This window comes from Micropterus salmoides, unplaced genomic scaffold (assembly GCF_014851395.1).
Source record: "Micropterus salmoides isolate LMB-PRFRI ecotype aquatic unplaced genomic scaffold, ASM1485139v1 Ms_hic_scaffold_11, whole genome shotgun sequence".
NCBI classification, from domain to species: domain Eukaryota; kingdom Metazoa; phylum Chordata; class Actinopteri; order Centrarchiformes; family Centrarchidae; genus Micropterus; species Micropterus salmoides.
In genome coordinates, this window is record NW_024040152.1 from 3654629 (window position 1) to 3682587 (window position 27959).

Consider the following 27959-nt stretch of genomic DNA (forward strand, 5'->3'; position numbering starts at 1 on the left):
AGACACTTACAGTCCTGTGTGACAGTTTTAAGCAAAGTCTTATGCAGCAAAGTGTCACTGGTGTACGAGGGGGTGTTCAACGTCGCGCAATGGGCTTTGAGGTATGTTTTCTCTCGTTAATGCAGTGCTCCTGCATACTCAAGAGGGTGTTCAAGGTACCGTTTACGTTTAAATAAGCGTTTGCTACATTTTGTCTGGGCTGAACTTGGCCCTGCTGTTGTGCATCTCTATCTGCACAGTGTTTCTTGAATAATACTGCAACTAAAGGAGAAAAGTCAGAAATCTGCAGACTATTGGCCTAAAATACGAGTGTAGCAAAGAATAGCCAAGAAATTCAGGATTTCAAATGTACCTCTCTGATATGTATGGATGTAGTGTGGGATGTGTTAATGGATTTAAATAATTCAATTACAAAACTTCTCTTTGCTCATATTTCTGGGTTCCTGTCTGTCTTGCTGTAACACTACTTCACTTATTAGAAATGTGAAAACATTAATTTCCTTCTAACACTTAATTGTTACCTCAGCACATTAATATTCTACACATACTTGAGAAAACAGTTGTGGTCTAATTCTGTAAGTAATGCAGAGCCTTACTAAAACAATACACATGACAATGGGAAACTTTGACATTTTGTTAAGCACACACTGAGGCTGATAGATTTTATGGTTCAAAATGTTTATGAATAAGTCTTCTTTTCGGTCAGAATACTACCATCGACCCACTTCCATGTCCCATCTTCAGCTCTCAGGCCAATCCAGTATTCTGTCACCGTCTTTGTCGACAGCCGACTGAAATAACTTATGGTGGCAAGGGGGGTGGTGGCACTAAAGAATGACCAACAGAACCTAACTTTCCGGCAACACCACCTGGGGACAGGAAATGCTCTACTTCTACTTTGACTAACCCTTTATACACAGGTTTACTGAAGTAAGACAGACATGGTTCCAAAAGATTTATTGACAATTGGAACAGCCTGAAAAGAGGATGGTCAATAATACTACTAATCAAATTGCAATGGAATATAAAAGTTTTACAATTTTGGCAAACAAGTTACTTTTTAACACATTCCCAGTTATTACTGATTATTGAACCAAACAAAAAGGTAGAGTGGGCTTGGGCCAGCTTTGGAGAGGCAAACTAAGGGTGTGCTCCAGGGGTGCACCAACTTGCCCACCGCATGTGCCCACTGCAATCGATAATCACTGCAAACCGGTTCACTGCAAATTGTGTCGCTACCCAATCGTGCCCTAGTGCTGTTAACACTACAATCAGTGAAGGGACCCACACTAGCATGCCTAGCCTCCACCACAAGCCGACTAGAACCACTGAAAAGGAAGAAAAAAAAAATAGTTAAACACAATAGACCAGTTGGTTACATCTAAAATACAAACATAGTCAACTAGTGGAGTGCCACCTTGAGGCACTGCAGCCAGAGTGTACTGCAACAATTGTTAAAATCTAGTTTAACAAAGGCAAAACAGCAGCTAACAACCTACAATTAAAAACACATTAACAGGTTTATAAAAGTATTCACTGTGCAATGTCACCTCAGGTAGTTGTACCCAACTTGTTGTTCATTAAGCTTCTCATACCTTAACACAAGGTGCTCTGTATAGGACAATACATCACTCTACGCCAGACAGGGAACCTTGGAATCAGCCAAAACACAGCACACAGGCGGGCAGCAGACTGTTGCAAAACACACAACCTCAGGCATTGGGAAAACATAATGAAAGACAAATTTTTAACTCACCTACCAAAACGTTGCAGAGGGTTCCATGCGGCAACCGACAGTGAGGGAAAAAGCAAAGAGGCAGCCATGATAACACAGCTGCCTTAAATAAGCTCAGCAAATGAGGGGGTTTGAATTATGGATCTCTAACAACAGAGGTGTAGTTATTAGGTATTTCAATAAACACACTGTGACCTGGAAAAATACATTTTCATTTCATGCAGGCTGTCATGAAACTGTACAGTCTTCTCATTACAGACTCACAGCCAAATCTGAACTCCTTCCTCTGCAGTTTTTTTGAGCTTCTTCCCAGGTTTTCTGACCAGAAACGTCTCGAGTTACGTATGTAACCCTTGTTCCCCGAGAAGGGGAATGAGACACTGCGTCGGTGACGACACTAGGGGAACGCCTCTGGGCGTGGCAGGGCTGAAATCATGAATGAACCTACTCCAATCCTATTGCCGTTGCTAGAACGGTAGAGTGTGAGGGCGTAACTGGAGGCGTATATAAGCACGCCGGCACACCGGACAAATTAGCTCTTTGCTATGAAGCAAGGCACTCCAGGCGAGGCGAGGTGTGGCGGACCGAGGTGTGTCTCGTTCCCCTTCTCGGGGAACAGGGGTTACATACGTAACCCGAGACGTTCCCCTTCGAGGGAACTGGAACTGCGTCGGTGACGACACTATGGGAACAAGAATACCCACTATTCCACGCCAAAGCCTCCGCCTGCCCCCCCCAGCGTGCAGCAACCTGTAGGCATGACTAGGATGAGAGCGCACGGGTGCCGGGTGCAGATGGAAGGTCCAGACTGTAAAACCAGATGAAAGTGTGAGGAGTGGCCCAGCCAGCTGCCTCACACAAATCCTGGAGCGAAGCCCCTACGAGGAGGGGCCCTAGAGGCCGCCATGCCTCGAGTAGAGTGCGCCCTTACGGCCATAGGTGAAGGTAACCCGCGCACCTGATAGGCCAGAGAAATAGTCTGAACAATCCAGTTGCTGATTGTGTGTTTAGAAGCGGGGAGCCCAGCTTTGGGGGACCCGAAACACACCAGCAACTGGTCTGTTTTCTTCCACCGGGAGGACCTCAGAGTGTAAATACTCCGGGCAGAGCAGATGAAGTCTCCCGTCCTCCGCCATCACATGAGGTGCCTGCAGCACCGTAGACCCTGCCAACCTGGACGGAACCTTAGGGATATAGTCCCGGACAGGGGTGCAGGATGGCTCTGACCCTCCCCGGGGCAAACTCCAGGCATTGAGGAGAAACCGAAAGTGCCTGGAGATCCCCCACCCTCCTCAGAGAGGTGATAGCGAGGAGAAAGGCCATCTTAAGGGTCAGGTGCTTGGCCTCAGCCGACTCCAGGGGTTCGAAGGGGGCCTCAGCCAGCGCTTTGAGAACCACTGCCAGGTCCCAAGTGGGAGTCACGGGTCTCATCCTCTGGGCTCCACGGAGGAAGCGCACGACCAGTGGAAGCCTCCCCAGAGGCCCATCCCTCAGAGGGGCGTGGAACGCTGCCATGGCAGCCACATACACCTTGAGTGTGGATGGGGAAAGGCCAGCAGAGAAACGGTCCTGGAGGAACTCCAGTACCATAGTCACCGGGCAGGTAACTGGGTCCACCGCCCATTCTCTACACCAGGTGGCAAACACATTTAATTTCAGGCTGTACGTCCTTCTCGTGGACGGGGCTCTGGAGCTGAGCAGCGTCTCGACTGTTCGTGCCGTCAGGCCCGCCTCAAGGAACTGGGCCCCCTCAGGGGCCAGACCCACAGTCTCCACAGGGCGGGGCAAGGGTGAAAGACCTGGCCCTCCGCCTGAGACAGCAGGTCCCTCCTCAGGGGGACATGCCATGGCGGGCCCTCGAGGAGCGATATTATATCCCGAGAACCACACTCGGGCCGGCCAAAACGGGGCTACCAGCACTAGACTGACACCGTCCTGACGGACCTGCTCCAGAACCCCCGGGAGCAGAGCGACTGGGGGAAAGGCATACAGGCGCAGCCTCGGCCACATCTGCACCATGGCATCCAGCCCTAGCGGGGCTGGGGGCGAGAGGAAGAACCACAGGGGACAGTGCATAGTCTCTCGAGACGCAAACAAGTCCACGTCTATGGGGCCGAACCTTTCGCATAATAACTCCACCACCGCCGTGTTGTCGGTCCCGACAAGGACGTGGCGACCGCGGAGAGAGGGCAGAAAAGCGCTGAATTGCGCAGGCAATTTATGTGCCAAGAGAAATGATGCTCCTGCCAGGAGCCTCACGCTCTTCTTTGCGTTGAGCCGCAGCCCCAAACGCTGAAGGTGGGCGAGGACGACATCTCGATGCCGAACCGCTAACTCCCGAGACTGAGCCAAGATGAGCCAGTCGTCGATGTAGTTTAATATGCGGATGCCCTGGAGCCTCAGCAGGGCCAGAGGTCCATCCATACATTTGGTGAACGTGCGAGGAGAGAGTGCTAGGCCGAACGGAAGAACCCGATACTGGTACGCCGCGTCCCCGAAGACGAACATCAGGAACTTCCTGTGAGAGGGACGGATGGAGATGGGGAAATATGCGTCTCGTAGATCTATCGTGACAAACCAATCCTCGGATTGGATGTGACTGATGATGGCGGGGATGGTGAGCATCCTGAATCTGAATCTCCTCAGAGATTGGTTCAGGGACCGCAGATCTAAAATCGGACGTAATCCTCCGTCCTTCTTGGGAACTATGAAGTACCGGCTGTAGAACCCGGACTCCCTGACTGGCGGGGAAATGAGTTCTATGGCCCCTTTCTCCAGCAGAGAGCGAACTTCTTGTCCCAACACCTGGCTCTGCTCTCTGGGTTGGTGGCCGGTGTTATGCGTAGGTCTCCAGCGGCACCCTGAAGCGGAGGTCTGCCAGGGAAAACCTGCCGATAACCCGCGGTGTGTGAGCCAGAGCACCTCAGGACTGCGGCCCCTCAGGGCAGGCAGAACAGCGCGTGCTGCCTTAGCTGCCACGAGGGAGGGGACCTCGGTCGCCTTCTCTCGGGGGGGGGGGGCTTCTCAGGACTTCTTCCCCCGACCCCGGCGAGACTGAAGAACGGTCCTCAGATCCGTTGTCTCGGGGGGCTGTGGCCGAGAGCGCCGCCTCGAGTCCCGGGTGCACTGAGGGGGGCCTCGAGAAGCGACACTCTGCCTCTGGCTCTGGCGGTAGGAGCTGGACGACGGCTGGGACCGTCTCTCTGCAGCCGCCGCCATCCTGGACCCCCATGACCGGAGCCGCCGTGCCGCCTCAGCGACCGCCGGGCCCGAGCAACGGGGAGAACGCATCCGGCCGTCTCCGGAAGAAAAGAGCCGCACGGGACCTCAGCACACTCAGGGGCAGAGCCTCGCAATGGCCGCAAGAAGCCCCCTCAAGAGCTGCCTGGGCATGCGGCATCCCCAGACAGGAAACACACAGGGCATGAGTGTCCCCAGCCGTGATGTAGCGTGGGCATGGAAAGACACACTGCCTGAACTGCTCACCAGCCATTTCCTCTGCTTCTCCTTCCAGGTAACGTCTTGTGGTAGCTTTCTTCTGCGTAGTCTCAAACATACCAGAGTGCCTGCTGAATAGAAAAAAGCTAATGTGTCCGGTGTACCGGCATGCTTATATACGCCTCCAGTTACGCCGTCACAAGCTACCGATGCAGTTTGAGTTCCCTCGAAGGGGAACACCAGTGTTATTAATCGCATAGCAGCTGGACTGGGAGGGTAACCAGCTTTACACTGTCTGTCTGAAGCCAGATGAAACTCATCAGTTAGCTAAACTTCAAATGTGCCTTCAGGATGTTAAAACCTGGATGACCTGTAATTTTCTAATGTTAAACTCAGAGAAAACTGAAGTTATTGTTCTGGGGCCTAAGCACCTCCGTGACGCATTATCTAAAGATACAGTTTCTCTTGATGGCATCGCCCTGGCCTCCAGCACCACTGTGAGGAATCTTGGAGTTATCTTTGATCAGGACATGTCATTTAAGTCTCACATTAAGCAAATTTCAAGGACCGCCTTTTTTCACCTACATAATATTGCGAAAATCAGGAACATCCTGTCTAAAAATGATGCAGAAAAATTTGTCCATGCATTTGTTACTTCCAGGCTGGATTACTGCAATTCCCTATTATCAGGCTGCTCGAAAAAGTGCTTTAAGACTCTTCCTCAGCTGATCCAGAATGCTGCAGCACGTGTTCTGACAGGAACCAGGAAAAGAGATCATATTTCTCTTGTCTTAGCTTCTCTGCATTGGCTTCCAGTAAAATCCAGAATAGAATTTAAAATCCTTCTTCTTACCTACAAAGCTCTTAATGGTCAGGCACCATCTTATCTTAAAGAGCTCATAGTACTTTACTACCCCACCAGAGCACTGCGCTCCCAGAATGCAGGGTTACTTGTGGTTCCTAGAGTCTCCAAAAGTAGACTAGGAGCCAGAGCGTTCAAGCTATTGTAGTGGGACAACGGTGTGGATTTGTGCATTTTATATTAAATAAATTTGGAGCTACTCCAAATTCCTCTTTTCCTCTCCCAGAGAGGAGCAGGGGGGTTAAAGATCAGCTTCAACAGACTGCTAAAGAGACCCCAACGGAAGGGCGGTGGAAAAGTTGCTTTCTCTAAGTGCTATCCCTGACCATAAAACTGGCACCTTTTTGATCTACGAAGCTGATAAAGCGGTGCCTGACTGTTAAACTGACAAAGGGACATAAACCAGCGATTAGCATTTCCCTGAACAGAATCTCCTTGGAAAGGCAGGAAATCCTAAAGCTTTTCTCATGTAACCTGAGCTCCCCCAAGTGGACGAAATAAGTATTACATACCATCGTCGGAAATGCCGTTAATGTATAAATGTCACCCACTTATCCTGACCAATAATGTGACAATTGTTTCCTGTTACCAAATGCTTAACTTAGAACGGTACAACCGTTTGACCATTGAGGTTCGATTGTGGACATTTTTTTATTATAGTACACGCAAAAAGATTTCTTTTCTTTAGACATTAAGTTTAGAAAGGCAGTCCCTCGGAAAACCTGAAACTCCCTCTGGGGAACCACGCCCCAGGCAACAAAAGAGCGACACGCGACGTCGTTCGCTCTCTCTGCTCTTCCCCTCGTGCCTCTCCAGGCAACGCCCTAAGAGTTCGGCCAGCGCAACAGGCCTTTGTTCACTTGAAGCTACACACGCGAAGTGCCGCGACATCAATCTGCCCCTCAGTTTGTTTTATTTTCTTTCTTTCTTTTGTTTTGTTAAAGTTATCAGTCCGTTAAGTTACAAATTCAGGAACGACCAAGTTCCCTTTTAAGCTTGTTCGTCGAGCCAACTTCACCGAGGTCAGACCAAGCCACGTGGTCCCGCCAGCGGCAACGAAGGAAACCTGAAAACAGCCGAATTGCCTGAGGGAGGACGGCATTTTCTTCAGACACGGAGAACCCCGGAGAATCACTAGCAAAAAGCCAGGATCGGCAGCTAGTGTGGGACCCGTGCAACAGGCCAAAGCAGGCCGTCGACAAGTCATAAGACCAACAAAACATTCTGTGATCAGGGATGTCCCGTAATGTTAATATTTCCTTTTAACTCCTAAACTCATAACTTACTTTCATTAGTTCTCCTCTGCCGTATGAGTCAAATGCTTCCCACAATCGAACCTCCATTTCTCATTGTTCAGCCATTGTTTATTTTCCCTGTATTTAACCACCCGTTTATATCGCTTTAGTTATTAATAAATTCACTGTAATACGATCAAGAACTGTGTGTGTTGCCTATTTCCACGTCCCTGCCAAGAGAATTGACCCTTTAGATATGAGACTGACTGATTGATTTAAGATAATTAAATGATTATTAACTAACTGATCACTAGTAATAATTGTATAATTATTAAAACTACCTAGAGGTCCGGAGACTCTAGGATTATAACAACTCCTGTGGTGCCCTTTTTAACGAGAGCTTTTATTGATTTTTGATATTTTCTGAATATTAAAATTCATAACTGGGTATTAATTCTCATGAATTTATTAAAATTCATAGCTAATTTTTAGCCATGCTACACTATCAAGCTCCTCTCCTGTGGAACCAGGTTCCAGTTTGGGTTCAGGAGGCAGACACCATCTCCACATTTAAGAGTAGGCTTAAGACTTTCCTCTTTGATAAAGCTTATAGTTAGGGCTGGCTCAGGTGAGTCCTGAACCATCCCTTAGTTATGCTGCTTTAGGCCTAGACTGCTGGGGGACTTCCCATGATGCACTGAGCTCCTTTCTGTTCTTTCTCTGATGGCCGCCCACCCTGAGCCATGGTTCTGCTCGAGGTTTCTGCCTCTTAAAAGGAAGTTTTTCCTTGCCTCTGTCGCCTAGTGCTTGCTCTTGGTGGGAACTGTTGGGCTTCTGTAAATAACATCACAGAGTACGGTCTAGACCTGCTCTTTTATGAAAAGCGCTGTGAGATAACTGTTGTTGTGATTTGGCGCTATATAAATAAAATTTAATTTAATTGAATAGTTACAGTCGGCGTGTCAGAAACGATTAAACCAGAGGGGATTTGTGAATAAAGGTGAGCTGAATGTATCCAACACACAGTTGCAGGTCCTCGTTGTAGCCAGTTATGTAGTATTAGATTAATTCAACTATTCAACAAGACTAGGAGCCAAAGCATTCAGCTATCAAGCTCCTCTCCTGTGGAACCAGGTTCCAGTTTGGGTTCAGGAGGCAGACACCATCTCCACATTTAAGAGTAGGCTTAAGACTTTCCTCTTTGATAAAGCTTATAGTTAGGGCTGGCTCAGGTTAGTCCTGAACCATCCCTTAGTTATGCTGCTATAGGCCTGGACTGCTGGGGGATTTCCTATGATGCACTGAGCTCCTCTCTCCTCTACTTTCTCTCCCTCTGTATGCAACCTCATCCCATTATTGCATGTTACTAACACAACTTCTCCCCTTTCTGGTAGTCTTGTGCTTTCTCGTCTCTCTCCTCTCTCCTCGAGGTTTCTGCCTCTTAAAGGAAGTTTTTCCTTGCCTCTGTCGCCTAGTGCTGCTCTTGGTGGGAACTGTTGGGCTTCTGTAAATAGCATCATAGAGTACGGTCTAGACCTGCTCTTTTATGAAAAGTAATGTGAGATAACTGTTGTTGTGATTTGGCACCATATAAATAAAATTTAATTGAATTTAATTGAATTGAAACAACAGAGACCAACCAATAAACAACATTACTGCATCGTGGTATACATGTTGTGCTTTTTTATTGGTTATTTTTTAACCTTATAAATGGGTTCTGAACATACTCTGCTCTTTTGGGCAGTAGGCATCAATGCTCCACTGAGCTCGACTAATGTTGAGTTCATTCCACTTTGTCTCCATGTTTTGTATTTGTTCCGTTAAGTTGTTGATATGTGTCTCCATATCCTGGTTTGTGATGTCAAGTTGTGGTTTTCTGCAGTCAGCTTGGCGTTGTGTTCAGAAATGACAGAGGTAACTACAATGGCAGACAGAGGAAGGTGTTGGGTTTTGACACTTTGTTCAAAGGCAAGATTATTAAAAAAACACATTTTAAAACATCACAAATAAAGAAGTGCTTTGTGATCATAAAAGACATTAAAGGAAAGGTTCACACGTTTCCAATCCATCTTAAAATGATGAACAATGAAACTGTGTTTTCTTGCTGTAATTATTCCTCCTGTTCATACTGAATCTGTTTCAGTGTACATATAAGCATCTGACTATTGTTTTAAAACAGACAAAAAATATGAACCCATCTTAAAAACTAAAACAACAACACTTAGATTTGAACTGACATTCACATAGAAGGTACTCACAGTGTATTTGAAGGGCCATAATCACTGACAGAATCACCCAGCACACTGCCACTGGTGGAAAAGACGGAGTGAAGGAGAGGAACTTCTGATCTGACAGAAAAATAAGAATTCAGATGTAACACTTAAACAACATGATATAACGTAGTAAAATGTGTATGTATGTGTGTAGAACAAGAGGAACCATTAAACATTTACATTTTAATATTTCATCACTATCACATTTTTTAACATCATGGTTGATAAATGAATCTTCTGCTTAACAATATTACATTTATGATATATATGATGTTCATAATGCACCCAAAGTGACCATTCTATCCACGGTACCTGCTGCTGCATTAACATAGTCAGCTTCTTCCTCGATTACCTCTGAGAGAGGTACAGATCATGGGAGTTCAGTAGTCGAGGCAGGAGGAGATAAAGGCATGGCTAAGTTTCTCCTGATCTGTGGCTGAAATAAAAAACTTAACCTTGGCTATATTTGATGAAAACATAACTGAACAACTTTCTTTACAGGGGTTCAAAACACAAGCCCTGGTCACAAACTACCCCTATTCCTGGCTGAGGGCTTAGCAGAAGTTCTTATTTCCCCTAGGTTTGCCATGATTTGAGTTCATCGAGCTGGGGGACAGAATACTGTGACATTAGATTTATTTGTTGGAAGTTGTGTGGCATCCAGTTGTTTTAACTCAGGTATTTGTGAAGGGTTTCGATACTAGACTGGTCACCAGGTCTGATTGGGATACAGAGCTGTGGGTCACTGGCGTAACAGTGGAATTGTCATGTTGAGTTAAGGTCATGTTTTCAGTTTCCTCATCTGTAGCCACTTCCTGTTTTTTGTGGGTTACTCATCTTGTGTCTCATTTCAGGGTATAAACTCACTACTCGCTGATGACATCTTGTTCCCTAGTGACAGAGTTCCAGCTGTTTTCTGTTGTTTTTCTTCTGAGAGTTTTGACCTTTGCCCTGTCCTTACACCCTGAGTTCTGTTTAGTGTTTTGGTAGAGCGTTTTACAGACAAAGTTACCCAAAACGTTTTGTTGCAGTTATTGCTGACATACTCTGCATAGACTACCTGTTTTTTAAACAATTTAATTATTTTATTGGAATTTCTTTTGAGGACCTCATAAAATGTTCTTACCTTATGGCTTCAGAGTCAATGTTCTACAGCCATCGATTGTACATTTAATGCCACTGAAAGTATGTATGTGCTATACTGTATATGTTGAATAAATGTTGTATGGAAAAACCTTTGTGATTGCTCTTCACTTGCATGACACAGTGGGAGTGTTATATGTTATACACACTGGAATGTGTATGGAGAAGAAAGATTCTCACAGTATAAAGCACACTGGTAAATCCTTCTTTTGGCCAGATGGTGACAATAGGACATTTCTGAGGCGTGCTTGTTGTCAGAGCTGCTGAGAAGCTGACAGCAGTATTAGAACTAGGTTAGAACAGAAGGGCATGCAGGTTTAACTCTGCGCTGAGGGTGAATGATGAAGATGATAACTAGGCTGCAAATAAGACATAAATATCAAAAAACAAATGAAATGAACAACAATAAATACATCTGTATCAGTAATCTGGATTCAAAACGTTTAATAAAGACACAGTACAGGCCTTCATTTAATTCCTGCCACCTGCTGGTAGAAAGGGGGAACAGCTTGGTTCAATCAGTTTCGACATTGTAAAAGCAATTGCAAAGCATCACAGGCAGATGACAATCTGACAATGTTTCAGTGTATTAGAAAGTATCCTACTCCTTTCCTTATGGAAAAAGCATACAGTTCAGCAGTGTAAGAAGATGCTACAGACAAACAGCATGGGTTAATGAGGAGGCAACCTATCACAACAACTCAGCATTAACTTCTAAACAACAACATTTCCCTTACCAGATAATGAATTTGGGCATTTTAAAATCCTTTGGTGCTTAGGTGTAATCAAAAATCAGAAGCATCATACATTGAGGAAACCACCCCAAAAATGTACAAAATACTAAAAGTAGAATTGTTACCAGTTGCCTTCAGTGCTTTTCTGTTCATCTTGAACAGATGTTTAAATCCTGCTGCAGTCCTGTGTGAGGGCTTTAAGGAAAATCTGAACTGTAAACTGGGGGACTTACTGTAATACTGTGTTACTGAGAAGAGAAGTCAGACACAAGTTCCATATCTTACGACACTGACATTTCACAAGCTTCCTTTTTGTTCTTTTCTGACAAAGCTAAAGACACAACAAAGAAAAACATGAAATTCCTCTTAGTAAAACACACAAAATGATACTTCCCTAATAACTGAGACTTACTGAAGGACTGTTTCACATACTCACAACAAAATGTGCTGCAGTGAGTGTGTTCTGGTGTTTGATCCACATCCATCAACCTATGGATGCTTTTTCATTTCCCCAGTACCTCCAGGCAGAGATTTAGGGGAATCACGTTTGCTGACGGCTCTTTCAGAGGTGTATCAAGCAGGCAGCACTTTCAAAGTATTTTTTAACTTTTATTTTTTGATGCTATCAAATCACCATAATCTGTCCACAGGCCAGATCTTACTGCTGGGGGGCAGTTTTGGCGAGGGTCCATAATCACAGCGAGAATAAACATGTTTCCCTTCCTTGTCAATGTTTGTATAAACTCTACCTAAAGAGGGCGGCACGGTGGTGCAGTGGTTAGCACTGTCGCCTCACAGCAAGAAGGTTGTGGGTTGTTGTTCCAGGCCTTTCTGTGTGGAGTTTGCATGAGTTCTCTCCGGATGCTCCGGCTTCCTCCCACCATCCAAAGACATGTGGCCTGGGTTGAATGGTGACCCTAAATTGTCCTAAGGTGTGAGTCTGGGTTGTTTGGCCCTGTGATAGACTGGCGACATGTCCAGGGTGTACCCTGCCTTTCGCCCGATGTAAGCTGGGATTGTACGCAGGGTAAGCGGTTGACGATGGATGGATCCACTTAAAGAGACCTCATTTCTTGACTACTCTCTGAGACAGTGGATAGGTGACACAGAACAAAAGGTCACTGTATCTACTACGGTGAAATACTATTTTTATTTTTATGGTCTTTTACTGTTGCTATTTGACAGTTTTTTACCGCAAATTCTACAAACATTTTTTACAGTGCAGCGTGAGGCCGGCCGAACACCAACCAACCGGAGAAACAACAAGCAGTAAGGAACCAACGGCATTCTGTGGTTGAGTAGATGTCCAATAGTCTTTTAATCCGTTAGTTTAATCCTAGCCAAATTTAACCTAGTTATTATCGTAACATACGCTTATTAGTTATCACAATAAAACTGTCACACACGCACTGACAATGTGCGCACATACACACTGAAAATGTGCTGTTCTGTATTAGTTACCATGGCCATCTACCCTGGTAAGAAGTTAACTGGTACTGAAAACCCAGGGTTAACCCCGAAGTTATCAGGGTAAGCTCAAATCCTGCTTTGTGGTACAGGCCCCTGGTCTGGCTTGAACAAAACTGTTCTAAAAAAAATAGGCCTCTGTAGATTCAGAGTGCTTTTTTAGCAGGAAAAGCGATGAGAGCAGCTGCAGTGCAATAGAGTGAAGCAGGTACAGAATGTTAGTGTTGTAGTCAAGACCAAGACCAGAGTTTATCAAGACCGAGACAAGACCAAGACTTTTAGGGGCTCAGACCAAGTCGAGACCAAGACCGAGGGAGAGCGAGACCGAGTCCAGACCATTTCCCCACATTACACACACACAATAAAATGGAATGGAACGAGATCATAGGTACTTCTCAAATTGATGGAACTGAAAGATCCACATTCCCTTTAAAACACCCACATACAAACACTAAGAGCTGAAATCAACACAAGCGTCTTTATTCAACACTCCTTTTCCATGTTTACGATCGCAGGGAGGGGGGACAGTCATTAATGGGAACAACACATTTTTCATTAGGGTTATTGGTTGCATTTGAAGCAATAAGTTTTACATCCAGTCAAAGGAAGTATGTTAACAAATAAATTAGACAATGCAAAAGCATTGTATTGATACTCCCAAAGTTATGGTCTTCACTGGTCTTGAAATATAATCCCGAGTCCTCAATGTCCAAGACCAAGAAAGACCAAGTACTAATGCGGTCGAATCCGAGACGAGACCAAGACCATCAAAAAGTGGTCTTAAGACTGGTCTCGAGTACTACAACACTACAGAAAGTGATGGTTACAAACTGCAACTTAACTCATTGGCAAAGGCATATAACAGCAGGGAGGTAATTTTAGTCAATACAAACAACTTGTGATTTCATTGAGGCATAGGTGATCAATAATGTGATAGTGGTATTTTCTTTGTTTTGTGACCAAATAAGGTGATCTGTATTCAGACAAACTGGGGTCCTCCCACAGAACAATTTGAGCATTAATCACTTACTGAATTCCATCATTTCAGACAGCGGGTAACAAAATATACATTCAAAATATAAAAATTTAACAAAGTGCAGGAATGCATTCATTCAATACTTTATTCACAACAACAAGACATTATATTACAGTACAATCATAAAAATTATACTGATTTGTGAATAGTGACACCCATATAAGCTATCTCAAGCTTGTATCTAAGGGCCCAGAAAGTAAGGAAATAATTTAACATATATTTAAACTATTAAGATATTATCTAAATATATACTACAATTAAGTATTCCAAAAATGTACCAACATAATACCCTAAAAACGAAGCTACCGTAATCCTAGTGGTCCCTAAACAAACAGACAAGAATATAAAAATTTGTATCAGTCCATCATTAATTAGGTAGGTAAACGTACATTGAATAGAAACTCTGATAAATAAGATTTGCAGTACATTTTAAACAGATTCCACAATCAAAAGACAAATCATCATCTAAATGTTGTCCCCAGCCATTAAGTAATTGTAGCTTGAACATCTATTTCTAGTAGCTGCCGTCTTAAGGTCCTTTTGTAGTATTTTTATAGTATAATCAATTTCATTCCATAGCTGTGGACCTCTGCAAACCACACTGAAGCTCGTACATTTACGTTTACGTTTTTTACCCGTTATAAGATCCTTTTTCCTTGTCTTAGATGTATGCGAAGTACATTATACATTATTATTACTGTTTTGTGTCTTTTATTTGAGGAAGCAACCTCTTTAAATGTGCATGTGGCATCTATTGATGTCAATGATGTGTTCTCATTTCAAGAATAAATCAAAATAATAATTTGAGAAAAAAGAAATGTGAAAGTCAAAGAGTGAGTGAAAAGGAGTGCGGTCCCTAAACAAAGTGTGAACAGGTGAACGAGGAGAGATGAAAGGTGAAAGCAAGAACCAATCAGTGATATGAAAAGAAGGAAAGAAAGTGAGGATGTGAGGATAGGTGGAAGGGGTAAATAAAAATGGGAATAAACTGGAGATCTTTACTGCACAAATCATAAGCACTGCATCTCTAACAAAGCAGAAGAAAAGCACATTCAGTGACTGTATTTAAAATATAAATAAAAATAATCCATTATTTAACTGCTCATATACATTAGATCTGAGTGTCTGTTTTTCTGCAGTGAAACACAAAAGCAATACACAAACAGGTTTATAATCTTTTTTACTACTAATAAGTTATTTGCTTGTTTCTATTAAAATGTAAAAATATTTTAAATAAATTGTGTTTTGAAAAACAAGAGTTAAAAAAGTCTTTGTACTTTAATATTTATAAGCCGGTTGATTTTGTCTTCCATGTAATGAATCTTTACAGAGTCCCCAGTAACCTTCTCAAGTATGACTGCAGTGTTTAAAGAGATAAAGCCTTCTTTTTGCAGATCCATCTGTTTCTGTCACCACAGCTCACTGATTTCCATCCTTCTCTCTGGACAGAAATTACACACTGACCGTTGGTAGCAGGTTGTTGTATCCAGGAGCTGAGGGAAGAACATGATGTTTAGATGCAGGCTGATAGATTTTATGCTTCAAAATGTTTATGAATGTGTCTCTTACTTTTCAGTCAGATCACTTCCATCGACCCACTTCCATTTCCCATCTTCAGCTCTCAGACCAATCCAGTATCCCTTGGTTCCTGAACTGCCCCAACTTTTATCATTGATGAATGTCTGACAACAGAGAGACAGTTATCAGATATTTAAACACTATACTTAAATTAACACACTGTGGCCTACAGACTCAGTGTGAAAATACATTTTCATTGAATGTAGGCTGTCATAAATTTCTCATTACCTTCTCTGTTTGATCAGCTATAACAACCAAATCTGAAATCTTTCCTCTGCAGTTTTCTCGAGCTTCTTCCCAGGTTTTCTGACCAGAAACATCAGGGTCATTAATCCCATAGCAGCTGGACTGGGAGTGTAACCAGCCATCCTGACAAGCTTTACACTGTCTGTCTGAAACAACAGAGACCAACCAATAAATATTGTTACTGCATTATGTTATTAGTATTATTTTTTACCTTAATAACAGGATCTGAACATACTTTGGTTTTGTGGTTTTGGGCAGTAGGCATCAATGCTCCACTGAGCTCGACTGACGTTGAGCTCATTCCAATTTGTCTCCATGTTTCGTATTTGTTCTGTTAAGTTGTTCCTCTGTGACTCCAGCTGCTGGTTTTGTGATGTCAGGTTCTGGTTTTCTGCAGTCAGTTTTACAATCTTACTTTCTAAGACAGTATAGGCTTGTGTCAGATTGTGAAACTGGACGGACAGATTGTTGTGGATCCTCAAGTTTTCATCTTCTGAGAGTTTGCAGAGATGTTGCACTGTACATTACAATGGACAGAATGTGGAAGAAATGGTTGCACATTGTTGAAAATAACAATTGCATAACAAGAACTGTCCTATTACTTACTTTGGCTACGTTCAGACTGCAGGTCTTAACGCTCAATTCCGATTTTTTTCCCAGATCTGATTTTTTTTGTTTGACAGTTCACATTATAGTTTAAATGTGGCCCGCATCGAACTCCAGTCTGAATTGCCTGAAAGTGACCCGCATGCGCAGAAAAATGACAAGACGTCACAAGCAGCACGCTGTTGCAGGCTACAGAAGTAAACACGGAGCAACAGGGGTTAGCTCAGGTTAGCTCGCGGGAGACTCCAGTTTATTATTGTTTATTATTAGAGAGCCACATGTTTGATAAAGGCTTTTTGTGGAGCTTTTCGTTCCACGCGGCTCCAGTGACGTCAAAGTCGCATCAAATGCGTGTTGAGAGTGTCGAGACTGAGGTCGCATTTAAAAAGATCTGATCTGTATCGGATTTGGACCACATATGGAAGTGGCCCAATTCCGAACTGGAAAAGATCAGATTCCATGGGACTTGGGCTGTTCACACTGTCATAAAAAAATCAGATCTGAGTCACATATGGGCAAAAAAATTGGATCGGATTTGGGTCAAATTGGCCTGCAGTCTGAACGTAGCCTTTGTTTCTGCATGCATTTTTACATTGATTATTGTGTTAAAACAAGATCCTCTGGTTATGGTTATAGTGATGGTTACAGAGGAAATCTGGTGCTGTTATTCTTCCAGGTGTGTCTCAAGTCTGAGGTACTGCATAGACTACCTGTTTTGTATACTTACTGTAGACACAGACTGCTATGATGCCCAACAGCAAAATGACACAAAGAATCCCCAAACAACAAGCCACCTGCTGATAGCAGCGACCTCTGCTGTTTGTTTTCTGGTCTGGCAAAAGTCCTGCTGAGACTAAACAACACAAACAAGTATAAGGCTTCAGCAGTCTGAGGAGAGGGGGTTGTAGCCAATTATGTGGTCTTGTCGCTGTCACACAGACCACTGCTCTCTGTCACACAGACCACTGGTCGCTACCACTAGAGGCGCTAAAGATACTGGTCACTGTCACACAGACCACTGGTCGCTACCACAGTCTCTAAGGGAAGGCTCCTTTCTGTTCCTTGTTACACAAACTGTGACTGTACACATTAAAAAAGGTCAGTTTCAATTTTTTATACGGTCTATGGTTCCAAATTAGACCTAAAGTGACCTTAGATCATTTAAATTATCTCAACTGGCAGATTATACAATTTTTTTTGTCTAATAGAGAGGAATGGATCAAAGCAATTAGATGTGTTGAGGAATTTTCGACTGAATCAGGCTTAAGAATGAACTTGAACAAATCTGTTTATTATTTACATTAAGAAGATAAACAGACTTAAATGAGCATGAGCACTTTCCGGATGAACTACCTTACGCAGCGCACTGCATGACTGACAGGATGGCTGCATTTCTTCACCATCAGCCACTATCGTGCTCACAGTTTTGAACAAACAGGTTAAGGCCGCGACCAGCGAACATGAAACTAGAATTAGACTATGTATTGACTGCTTCTTATTTGTTTAGCATTATTGGCTTTTTGATGCATCCTCCAATTAGTACAGCGCTACATATGATAATATGCTTGCTACTGTGTGCCGGCGGCCATCAGTGCGTAAAATAATAACACTTAAATATTATACCGATCATGAAGGGCGAAATTGCGTCTCTCCTTGAGCAATAGTCTTTGGTGGCATTTTTCACGCTATTGAAACTCAAACTTTGTTGCAATATTGCAGACATCTGGGGCAAGTAGTGGACTGCTGTGTGTGTGTTTGTGCGTGTGGGCATGAGGTTCCACACTGCTGCCACACTGGTCGCTGTGACGTCGCTGCCACTAGGGGTGCTAAAGACAGTGGTCGCTGCCACACTGGTCGCTGTGACGTCGCTGCCACTAGGGGCGCTAAAGACAGTGGTCACTGCCACACCGACCACTGGTTGCAGTTGGTTATATCTACTGTAATACATACAATAATTCTTTGTTAATATATTATCGATTATGCCTACTCTTATTGTTGCAATATATATTGCAGTTTGTGTGGTTATACCTACAGTAATAGCCTACATCTATCTATCTTTAGTCCTTGCCTATAACAAGGCCTGTGTTATCACCTGTGAATGAAAGTGTGTACATCTTTCTAGATCACAATACTTTGTAAAATATACTATATTGTATCTTATTGATGCACTGTAGGCCTACAGTATATTGCAGTTTGTGTGGTTTTAGCTAATCTACAGTAGGCTACATCTATCTAGATCACAGTACTTTGATAAATATAGCCTATAATATTATTGATTATGCCTATTTTCTTACTGTTGCACTCTATATTGCAGTTTGTGTGGTTAACCTGCAGTAATAAATCTCTCTATCTTTGTTTCTTGCCTTCAAGAAGAAGGCCAGTGTTGTCACCTGTGAAGGAAAGTGTGGTGACCACTTGTTGGTTGAATCCAAGCTAGACTGATTTTAACAATAAGAATATAGTTAATCAAAAATTAGTAGGCTGTATTTAACAAAGTTTTATGATCTAGATATATTTGTTACTGTAGATAGGCTATAACCACACAAACCGCAATGTATATGCAACAATAAGAGTAGGTAACATAGTATATTTAACAAAGAATTATGATAAAGATGTATCAGTAGATACAACCAACTGCAACCAGTGGTCAGTGTGGCAGCGACCACACCGACCACTGCAGCGAGGAGTGGTCTGTGTGGCAGCAACCCAAGACTGAGGAGCCTCGTCTCATGCCCTCTCTCGCCAAAGTAAAAGATTAAGTCTGGTTTGCGATGTGTTCTTCATACTTTGGTGTTTTAAATTGAATAACGGCAATCATGCAAATAAAATACTATCTATTCATTTCCAGGCCATTTTATCAACTTAGTTAGCAACTTTGTTTAAGGTTTCAAAACTTAAAACCTCCAGACCTCAATTTTTTATGTTGCATAGGGTATAATGACATTTCTTCCTCCAAATGAAATTAAATAAGATCTTATCTAATTCTTTGTATATTTCAGTAGGCATTTCCAGTGATAAGGATACATAGATATGGATATTCCCTCAGTTTTAGATAGTAGAACTTTACCATTCAGTGTAAGATGCCTCATCCACCACATGTTGAACCTTTTTCATTATTTGTTTAATCATAGGGCTGAAGTTTAGGTTATTGCAGAGTTTTTCATTCTTATCACACCCAAGTATGTATCACAGGTTTATCATTAACTTCTGATAGTTCACATTCATTAAGTGGTAGCCTAATAAACAGATTTGTTCAAATTCATTCTTAAGCCTGATACAGTCGAAAATTCCTCAACACATCTAATTGCTTTGATCCATTCCTCTCTATTAGACAAAAAAACTGTATAATCTGCCAGTTGAGATAATTTAAATGATCTAAGGTCTAATTTGGAACCATAGACCGTATAAAAACTTGAAACTGACTTTTTTAAATGTGTACAGCCACAGTTTGTGTAACAAGGAACAGAAAGGAGCCTTCCCTTAGAGACTGTGGTAGCGACCAGTGGTTGGTGTGACAGAGAGCAGTGGTCAGTGTGGCAGCGACCAGACCACATAATTGGCTACAACCCCTGCTGAGTCTGAGTTAACAAAATCAAGAGGGTAACTTAGTTAGAGTATTTTCACTACAAAATAGCTTTGTTACATTAAAAAGTTAGTAAGTAAATGATAGGAAAGGTGTTCTCTTGATGTGACTAACTCAGACTGCTAGGCTCATATTAGCTTCAGATAAACCTGGGAATACATTTCTACACAGAACAAAGACATTTTCTCTCCCATCTCTTATATTCGAAGCACATTAGAAAAGATCTCTTAATGGTCAGTACAAACAGGAGGAATGATTACAGGCAGCAAAACATGTTTCAATATTCATATGGGCACCTGACTTTTGCTTCATGATGGAGAAGAAGAAGAATTGGTGGCTGTAAAATAAATGTTGCAGTTGAAGCACTTGAAAGTTGAAATACAAATTAGAAATTCTCTAAATAGAAATTCCCTACTATGGCTTAAACCCCAGAAACAATGGATCCTACACTTCCCATAGTTCAAGGTGATTTTATCTTTACAGCAACATCTTTTTAAACTCCACACCCCCAGTTTGTAAGTCTTTGTTAAAATTAGCAGTCTCTAAGTTATTAACAAAGCTCCTACTGTTTTCACAGGCTGAGCAGTACTCCTCATGACCCCCCTATTAGTTCCCTTTTAATAGTTGTAATAACGATAAATCTGAGGTAGTATTTGTAGCAGTAATAGTAGTATTAATAGATATACTCTACTGAATGCTGTGTACATTTTTCTTTACAACTTACTGTTTGTGTCAGCAGTCTTTTCGGTTGTTTTGCTTCGCACCTTCACATCACTGTACACAGTTTCCTCCTCCTTATTAGCTGAAAGGTTGAAGAACACAATCTTGTGGTTAATTACTGTATAGTGTCTAAATTGTAAAGGCTTTTGGAGGCTTATTTTAACATTTGAAATTATTGTGACTGTCCCAGTATCTTGTTTTAGAATTAAAAGTAATTCAGTGTTTTTCCCAGAACTGTATTCTGTAGAACAGGGGTCGGCAAATAAGTCTTTGGGCCAAATTATTTTCAAGCCATTACATGGCTGGCCAGAACAAAGTCAAATTATTTGAAATCCTTGTATAGGCTACTTGTGTGCAGGCTTAACTCAGTTGGGACTGTGCGGGACTACCATTAGGAAGGTTGTAAGATAGATTTTCTCCCATGTTAAACAAATTGATTATAAGGACACTTTTGCACATGCTCACAAAAAAGCATGTCCTGCAGTGTGTGCGTATCCCAGCATTTGATCCGGATTCAAAAACCAATGGAGGCTTATTTTCATTTCCCTGAGGAAATTCAGGGGAATCCAATCACACGTTTACTGACGTTTTTTTCAGAGGTGTGTCAAGCAAGCCAGATCTCTTGTGAATGTCCTTCAGAACTCTTCAAAGTAAAAGCTCTCAATAAGCTTGACATAAAGCATTGCTGCAAAAAAACATTCTTGCAACATTATTTTGTAGGCACAATCATTTAAGAGGAAGTGGTTATGTGAGTAACTGTAGCTGTCATGACACAAGCCGCTATCAATTTATTTTACTTTTTATTTTTCTGCTATCAAAGCAATCTGGCCTGATATTAGTGCTGGCGGGCCGCCTATTTCTGACCTCTGCTGTAGACCCTCACAGGGCAGCTAAAACGTAAGATGATCCAATTCTCTCACAGTTAGCGGATCATGAAAGGGAAATTATGCATTTTATAGAGAAACACTTTTAAAATAACCACTTCATTACACATGTGCCTGACTGGTTTTTGATAGCTGTGGTCTGTGGAATCTCCAGTGTTGTTACATAAATGGGCGCTATCAAACAAAAGCAGATGTGTTCATTGTTGCTCAACAAACTTACAGGGCAATGGCTTTAATATTATTTCATGTTCTGAACAGTCCAATTTTCAAATGCATTTACTAACCAGTTTTACTGAAGAAAATACCAGTGCAAGAAATCACATGAAGAGGATGATCACATACAGATCCAGCCATACAATTGACGACTGGGCTGTGTGGGGGTCCAGGCAGATTGATGTGTAAACAAGGAAACAGTATTTGATCCATATCAATGACATGATGCGTTTCAAGATCTTTTCTTGATTTAAAAAATAAAATGAATTCAAACAACTGAACTTACCTTCAGATGGGGAATGCTTCTTAGTTTTGAAAACAACTGAAGCATAGTTGACCTCCTCCTCCGCCATCGCTACAGTCCTTCTGTTTAGTTCCAACTGACTTGTAGACAGAAATCAGCCCCTGTCATTAAACCACAGAGCATCCTCATTTTGACACTGATGCAACTTCTCTGTGTGGCAATTAGTGTCTCCAACATCCGCTCACACTTTTACTAGCTGAAAGTTGTTGATTAATGCTTTTGGTGACCCTTTTTCATATAGAGCATTTTTATAGGCCAACATTTCCCCTTAATGAACAGTTTTCTTTTTATTAAGTATCTCCCAAATGAAAGGTTGGATTTCCAGTTTGGATGTAAAGTTACTATAACACCTTCATGAGTAAGGCTGCTTTGAAAGAGGAAGCAAAATATGCTCAGTAATATTTCTTTGTCTTCGCTAGCTTTTATCCCTGAAATATGGCTGCTGGTGCGGTTTGCACCAAATAATAAAATCTTATAATGTGACAATATGAAAATTTAATTTTCCATTTAGTTAGATTAACAGTAGAGCAGATATTTGAGCAGAAGTATTACACAGCTGGTGAATATCTATTCACTGCTTGAGTAGTTGGGTTCAACTCATGTATATTTCTGGTGTCAGTATTGTGTGTTATGGAAATCTGCTGCCAATAGTCTTATACTTAAGCTGCTTATTAGTTTTTTCAGAATCTTTACATTTTCTTCTAAAAGCGAAACTGCAGAAGTGTTACACTATAAATCTACCCACATTTGGCGCTTAGCGTGTGTTAATTTCCAGCCCTGCTTGTGACATTGTGGAACTTTTCATCCACCTTTAATGTTACTGACTGAAACTGTTACAGACTGTGTTTCTAGACCTGAGACTCAAGCCTAAACACCCCTTTCTGGAACACTGCCCTCATTTGATCTGCTGCTTTGGGCCGCTGGTAGATTTTATTTGACTATACGTTCCAAAGCTAAACACAGCTTTATTAAGAAAGTGGTTCATGATGTCAATTTTAAACACATTCTACTGCTGTCTCTCAGGCACCAGCTTATGTTGGTATGCTACTTGCTAAATCTCTGGGGCTCATCATTTTACCCATAGATACTGATATGTGAGACAGATGTATTTTGTTATGATGGTAAGTTCTATTGCTTGTGTTTGACATCAACTGATTTCATCACCTGGGCAAACTTCCACAGATACCTGTGAGCCAACCACAGAAGTAACACTAACTACTGTCTTGTCTTTTACAATCAAGGTAACACAATAGTTCTTATAGTTTTTTGTGAAATGAATCTGGTGGCTTTGAAAAGAGCGTACAGTAGTAATGCCTTCACTTCACCCTTATAGAGCGAGTCATGACAGCAAGGCAAAGGGGAAAAAAATATTCCTGCCTCTACTACAGGAGCGCATTGCTGAAGCTTCTGTGTTGTGCCCATACTGGTGTTCCGACCTCTTTCTACTGTCTACTGAAAATCAACAACACAAAAACATTTGATGTCAGTTAAGGGTTTCACTGGCTTTGCACTTGGAAGGGGAGGGTGAAGTGAGTTGCAGTCTGAAACTACATTTCTAGGTGCCACTAAATTACACACTGGACATTGTAATAATATGCAGCAGTTTAAAGAATTTATCAGAATTTATCAGAGCTCAACACACAAGAAGAGGACCGTTCTGCAGGGCCTTCCTCATTTCCTCAAAAATCCCTCGAGTTTGTTGAAGACTGTAGACGTAAGCATTGGTTGTTGTATTTATTACAGTTATCAAATAGACAACACATTTAAAAAAGGCTTGTAGTAATACTTCAAACATACCTAGTGAACAAGGATGTATGTTCTTCTACTTAAGTTATTTCTATTTAGTCAAAACTATAAGTCCAGCCTGAATACAACTGATTTATATTACCCCAGGTTAGAGTTGGGTATCGTTTAAAATTTTACGATACCAGTACCAAACTCAGTACCCTTAAAGTGATACCAATACCAATTGAGTACTTCATTCGATACCTTGCATAAAATGTCACCTGCTGACATGCCACCTGATTAGTAGCTTATTATTATTTTATTGACAAGCAAGGTTATCTAGGTTTTTCAAAAAACTGCTACATAAAAAGTATTGGGGAATTGCATCATCGCTCCTCATCCTAATTAGGTCATCCTCACTACACTAAACATACAGAGGAATAGAGAGGCTGTACGTCCAGCCGACCAAACTACACCTGAAACACCCGCAGCTTCAGCCGGAGGCTCCCTGAGTAAAATCAGCTGATCACTGCTGCGCCACAAAAGCGTTTAATTGATGTGATGGAACGCAGTGATGGATCAGTGATGTGAACAGCAAATAAAAATGTACAGAGAAGTGTTAAATGATCAGAAAATGAAACCAACAGAAATTGTGTGTGGTTCTCTTTCTTTCGGTGTGTTGCTTGTGTGTTTGGCTGCAAGCAAAACCATGCAAATAGTCATTTTTTGCCGCAATCTGGTTACAAAACGTAGGTCTATCATTGAAGTATTGGTTTGACTGGAGACGTTTCGGGTTCTACTCGATACCGGGCTGTTTCGGTCGGTAACATAAAGGTACCGAGTAATGATACCCATCCCTACCCCAGGTTAGAGCTTAATCAGTGAGTGGAACTCACTTTACATAATCTATGTGCTTATGATAATAGACAATTATATCCATCAGTAAAATGGTTACCTTGTCTTTGTTCAAATGTCCTGATGTTCATTGTGACTTCTCTTCTGTCCCTCCACTAACTCCATGTAGGAGCCATACTGCCTGTTTTCCTCCAAGCCACAGGGGGCATGATGTTGTGTTGTGTGGTAGCCGATGCTGGCCTTAGCCTATTTAATTTCCTGTATTGTTACAAACAGGTGTGATTAATGGAAGAAGAGGAGCAAACAGTTTTTAACTGTGCTAGGTTTATTGTGCTCAGATTATGTTGTTTGTTCTACTTTATATTACGTATTATTTAAAGTAAGTGGATGCAGGTAATAAACGCCAAACTGCAAACTTTACGGAAAAGACTGGACATCAATTTACACGTTAACGTTAAGAACAATAAATCAATTAACTACCTGTAGCGGCTAAATATAGGGCATAGTCACTACACTCCACTTGATGCCAACTGGTTGTCCTTGCTCTTCTCAGGGTGTTAAATTTGAGCTGAGGAACACCTTTTGAAGCCACACCTAAAGGTCCTCATGAACATTGGTGGAGGATAGTGTTCCTTACTTGTGCATGGTTTAAGAAAATAGACTGCAAAAAAACATGTAAGGTTGTGCTCTGATGACTCATCTGTTTGGATTTTCATAATTTAAGGTTTTGCACTTTATGCTGAAGTAAAACACTGTCTGGAGATGGTGTTAAAGCATTCAGTACTGTCTCAGCAGTTTTAACTGTATTTTATTGTCAAACTAATATTGTGTTACAACACAGTGTTTTCTATTCTATGCAGACTGCATATGTTTTTATCTGTTCATATATGGCTGATGGCATAGGATGTTTCTGTGACTAGTTATGGTCTTTAAATGATCAATGTGTAGGACTTTGTGGCAACTAGTGATGTCTATCTGCTCCCACTCCCACTCTAAGATACCAGAAAGTTATTTTCAGGCTATTTGACACCAGAGAGAGAAATATACATGACATTCCATCAAACTCATTTTTGACAGCTATTTCCGGTCCACCCCCCACACCGGATGTCTGTATGTAACTGATAAGAGGGGTGCGTACATCCTTCCATTGTGTGTTTTTGACTGATAATTGGAGGAGGTTTTTCATTGATTTAAAGACTTTATTAAGTAATACAACTTGAATGAATTAACTAGGAGGTGATTGTGACAATAAATTTATCATTAAAAAAGTATAGCAGTGAGTTATAAGTAAAGGAGGAATCTCCGGGGCCAGCAAAGGATCACTAGGAGGTTTCTTTGGAATCAAGTCAGTCTTTATTATTAAACAAGTGAAGGATAAATTGAAATAATGACAGTAAAGCAGTAAAATGGTATAACGGTGAGTAAAAATTAAACAGCATTATAAATTACCTTCAACAGCATGCAGCAAAATAAGAGTCAGTTCCAAAATTAAACTTTGTAAAATCTTTGCTAAAGCTTTGTGTGACAAACTTACCATCATTAAAGAACTAAAGAATAAAATGAAATAATTACAGTAAAATAGTATAACAGTGAGTTAAAATTAAACAGATTTTTAAATTACCTTCAACAGCATGCAGCAAAATAAGAGTGTTCCAAATTACTTTGCTAGTGCTTTGTCTTACAAACTTGCCATCATTATCACTCCAAAGCTGTAGCCTAGTCTTAAACTTGTGAGTCTTAAAACTTAATCCTTCTAGAGTCTGTGTCTCCTCTTCTCTGTCCTCTCTCTTTCTGGTGTAGCATAGGCTGTGCAGGGTGAATTGAGGAATGTGCTCCACCCCCCGCACCTCCCTCTGTTTTCTCAATGAGGCGTGTTGTGTGTTTAACTGTCATCCTCAGGTAATCTTGTAGACCAGTTATTAACTATGGTTATCTATAACCCAGACTCCGGATGTTAAAAACGGTCTGGTTTTATCAGACAGAGTTCGTTTTTGAAACAGGAACCTATTTTTATCAGCCGGAGACAAGAGTTTGGAACTACAGACTATATAATAATCTGGTTGTACCAGAAGTAACGGCCCCAACCCCTCACCAGTTATTTCCCACATGCAGAGCAGCACTCGGGTGTTTTTTCTTCTTTTTTTTTCTTACTTCTGTAAGTACCCTACCAGAAATCCAGAGGTCTTCACACTAGTGACCTGAAACCAGAGCAATGACCCTTCAAAGAGAACACGGTACGCATTCAGCCTTTCCTCCTTAACTTAAGAAATAGCAAAAATCGACACTTTGTATTTCATTCCTGCGTGTTTTCAATTAACAGTTTTTGACTTAATCGGCAATGAGCTTCATTCAACCGAATATCACCTTGAAGGTAAGAGGGCCTTCTATGTAGTACAGTGAAACAGAAATGTTCTAAATTTTAAAGTGTCCTATCCTGATGTCTATTTTGTATATTGTTTTACAGATTTCTACTCAGAGGAGCAAATAGGTTCTACAAGGGAGAATGGCATTCCATCAGCGCAGGTTGTAGATCTCACAGGAGAAGTCGGTAAGTAATTTTACCTTAACTTTTAATCAGTGTGTAGGTTTTATTTATTTATTTACAAACTTTTACGCAGATGTGGTAACAGTACTCTTTTCTTTCATTACACCCGCAGATGGTGCGAGCGATTGTGAACGGTACTTTATGCAGGGTCTCTCCCTAGCTTTTACGAGGAGAACGGTCCGGTTCCGGAATCGGATCAGCCATTGGTTTCAGTACCGCAAGCGTACATAACACCGGGGTCCCCGGAACACGATGAGCCGGATGTTGATGATGTAGAGCGCTCCAGTCAGGCCGCAGATGGGAGGTCACGTAACGGATCACGGTAGAAGCGCGGGGACTGATAGCGGAGGAAATCATTCATCCAGATCCAGCAGAACCGTGTACGCCGCTGAATCAGACTCAGAACACCGTAGAAGGCTCATTTCAACCAGCAGTAGCAGTAGTAGGAGCAGCAGGCCAACCACAAGCAGTAAGTGAAATTGTTTATTATAACGCTCAGGGGCTGCGCATTTTATTTAGCTCATGTAATATCATTAACCAGCCAACAGACGTCGCTCTAAAACCATTAACCCAGCAAATATGCAGTCATAATAAAAAAGTATAGCCTATATACACAGTTTCCCGTGATACAATGTTGCTGATTATTAGGCTATACAATTAATGAGTTAAAAGTAATCCACACTAATTTCTCAAATACAACACCATGTCAAATGTTCTATGCACCAAGTAGTCTTATGAGTTATTTAACCTGACTTTAAAAGCTATTTTGCTTCTTTT

General features: G+C 41.8%; 2 protein-coding genes and 1 long non-coding RNA gene across 13 annotated transcripts in view; 1 reads left to right on the top strand and 2 right to left on the bottom strand.

Annotated features, from left to right (window-relative positions):
- The window catches only part of LOC119896965 (C-type lectin domain family 4 member G-like), a 317840-nt gene that overhangs the window by 166166 nt on the left and 123715 nt on the right, over window positions 1-27959 (top strand). The gene's annotated exons all lie outside the window — the stretch shown is intronic.
- On the bottom strand, window positions 8934-11673 carry LOC119896984. Of its 2 annotated transcripts, XR_005443327.1 has the most exons (4): window positions 11546-11673; window positions 9856-9973; window positions 9529-9618; window positions 8934-9188 (listed from the first exon to the last, which is right to left on the bottom strand). It is a non-coding gene; the product is annotated as an uncharacterized LOC119896984 (long non-coding RNA). The 2 variants fall into 2 exon arrangements; XR_005443326.1 differs by lacking the exon at window positions 9856-9973.
- LOC119896972 (CD209 antigen-like protein A) lies at window positions 13991-22149 on the bottom strand. Of its 5 annotated transcripts, none has more exons than XM_038710473.1 (8): window positions 22040-22125; window positions 21825-21910; window positions 20661-20738; window positions 17081-17200; window positions 15983-16264; window positions 15730-15893; window positions 15493-15605; window positions 13991-15416 (listed from the first exon to the last, which is right to left on the bottom strand). In XM_038710473.1, the coding sequence occupies exons 2-8, from the start codon at window positions 21892-21894 to the stop codon at window positions 15290-15292; spliced, it is 954 nt and encodes a 317-aa protein (XP_038566401.1). In that variant the 5' UTR covers window positions 21895-21910; window positions 22040-22125; the 3' UTR covers window positions 13991-15289. The 5 variants fall into 5 exon arrangements, with proteins under 5 accessions (XP_038566401.1, XP_038566404.1, XP_038566399.1 ...); XM_038710476.1 differs by having other exon boundaries at window positions 15983-16138; window positions 17081-17206; XM_038710471.1 differs by having other exon boundaries at window positions 17081-17206.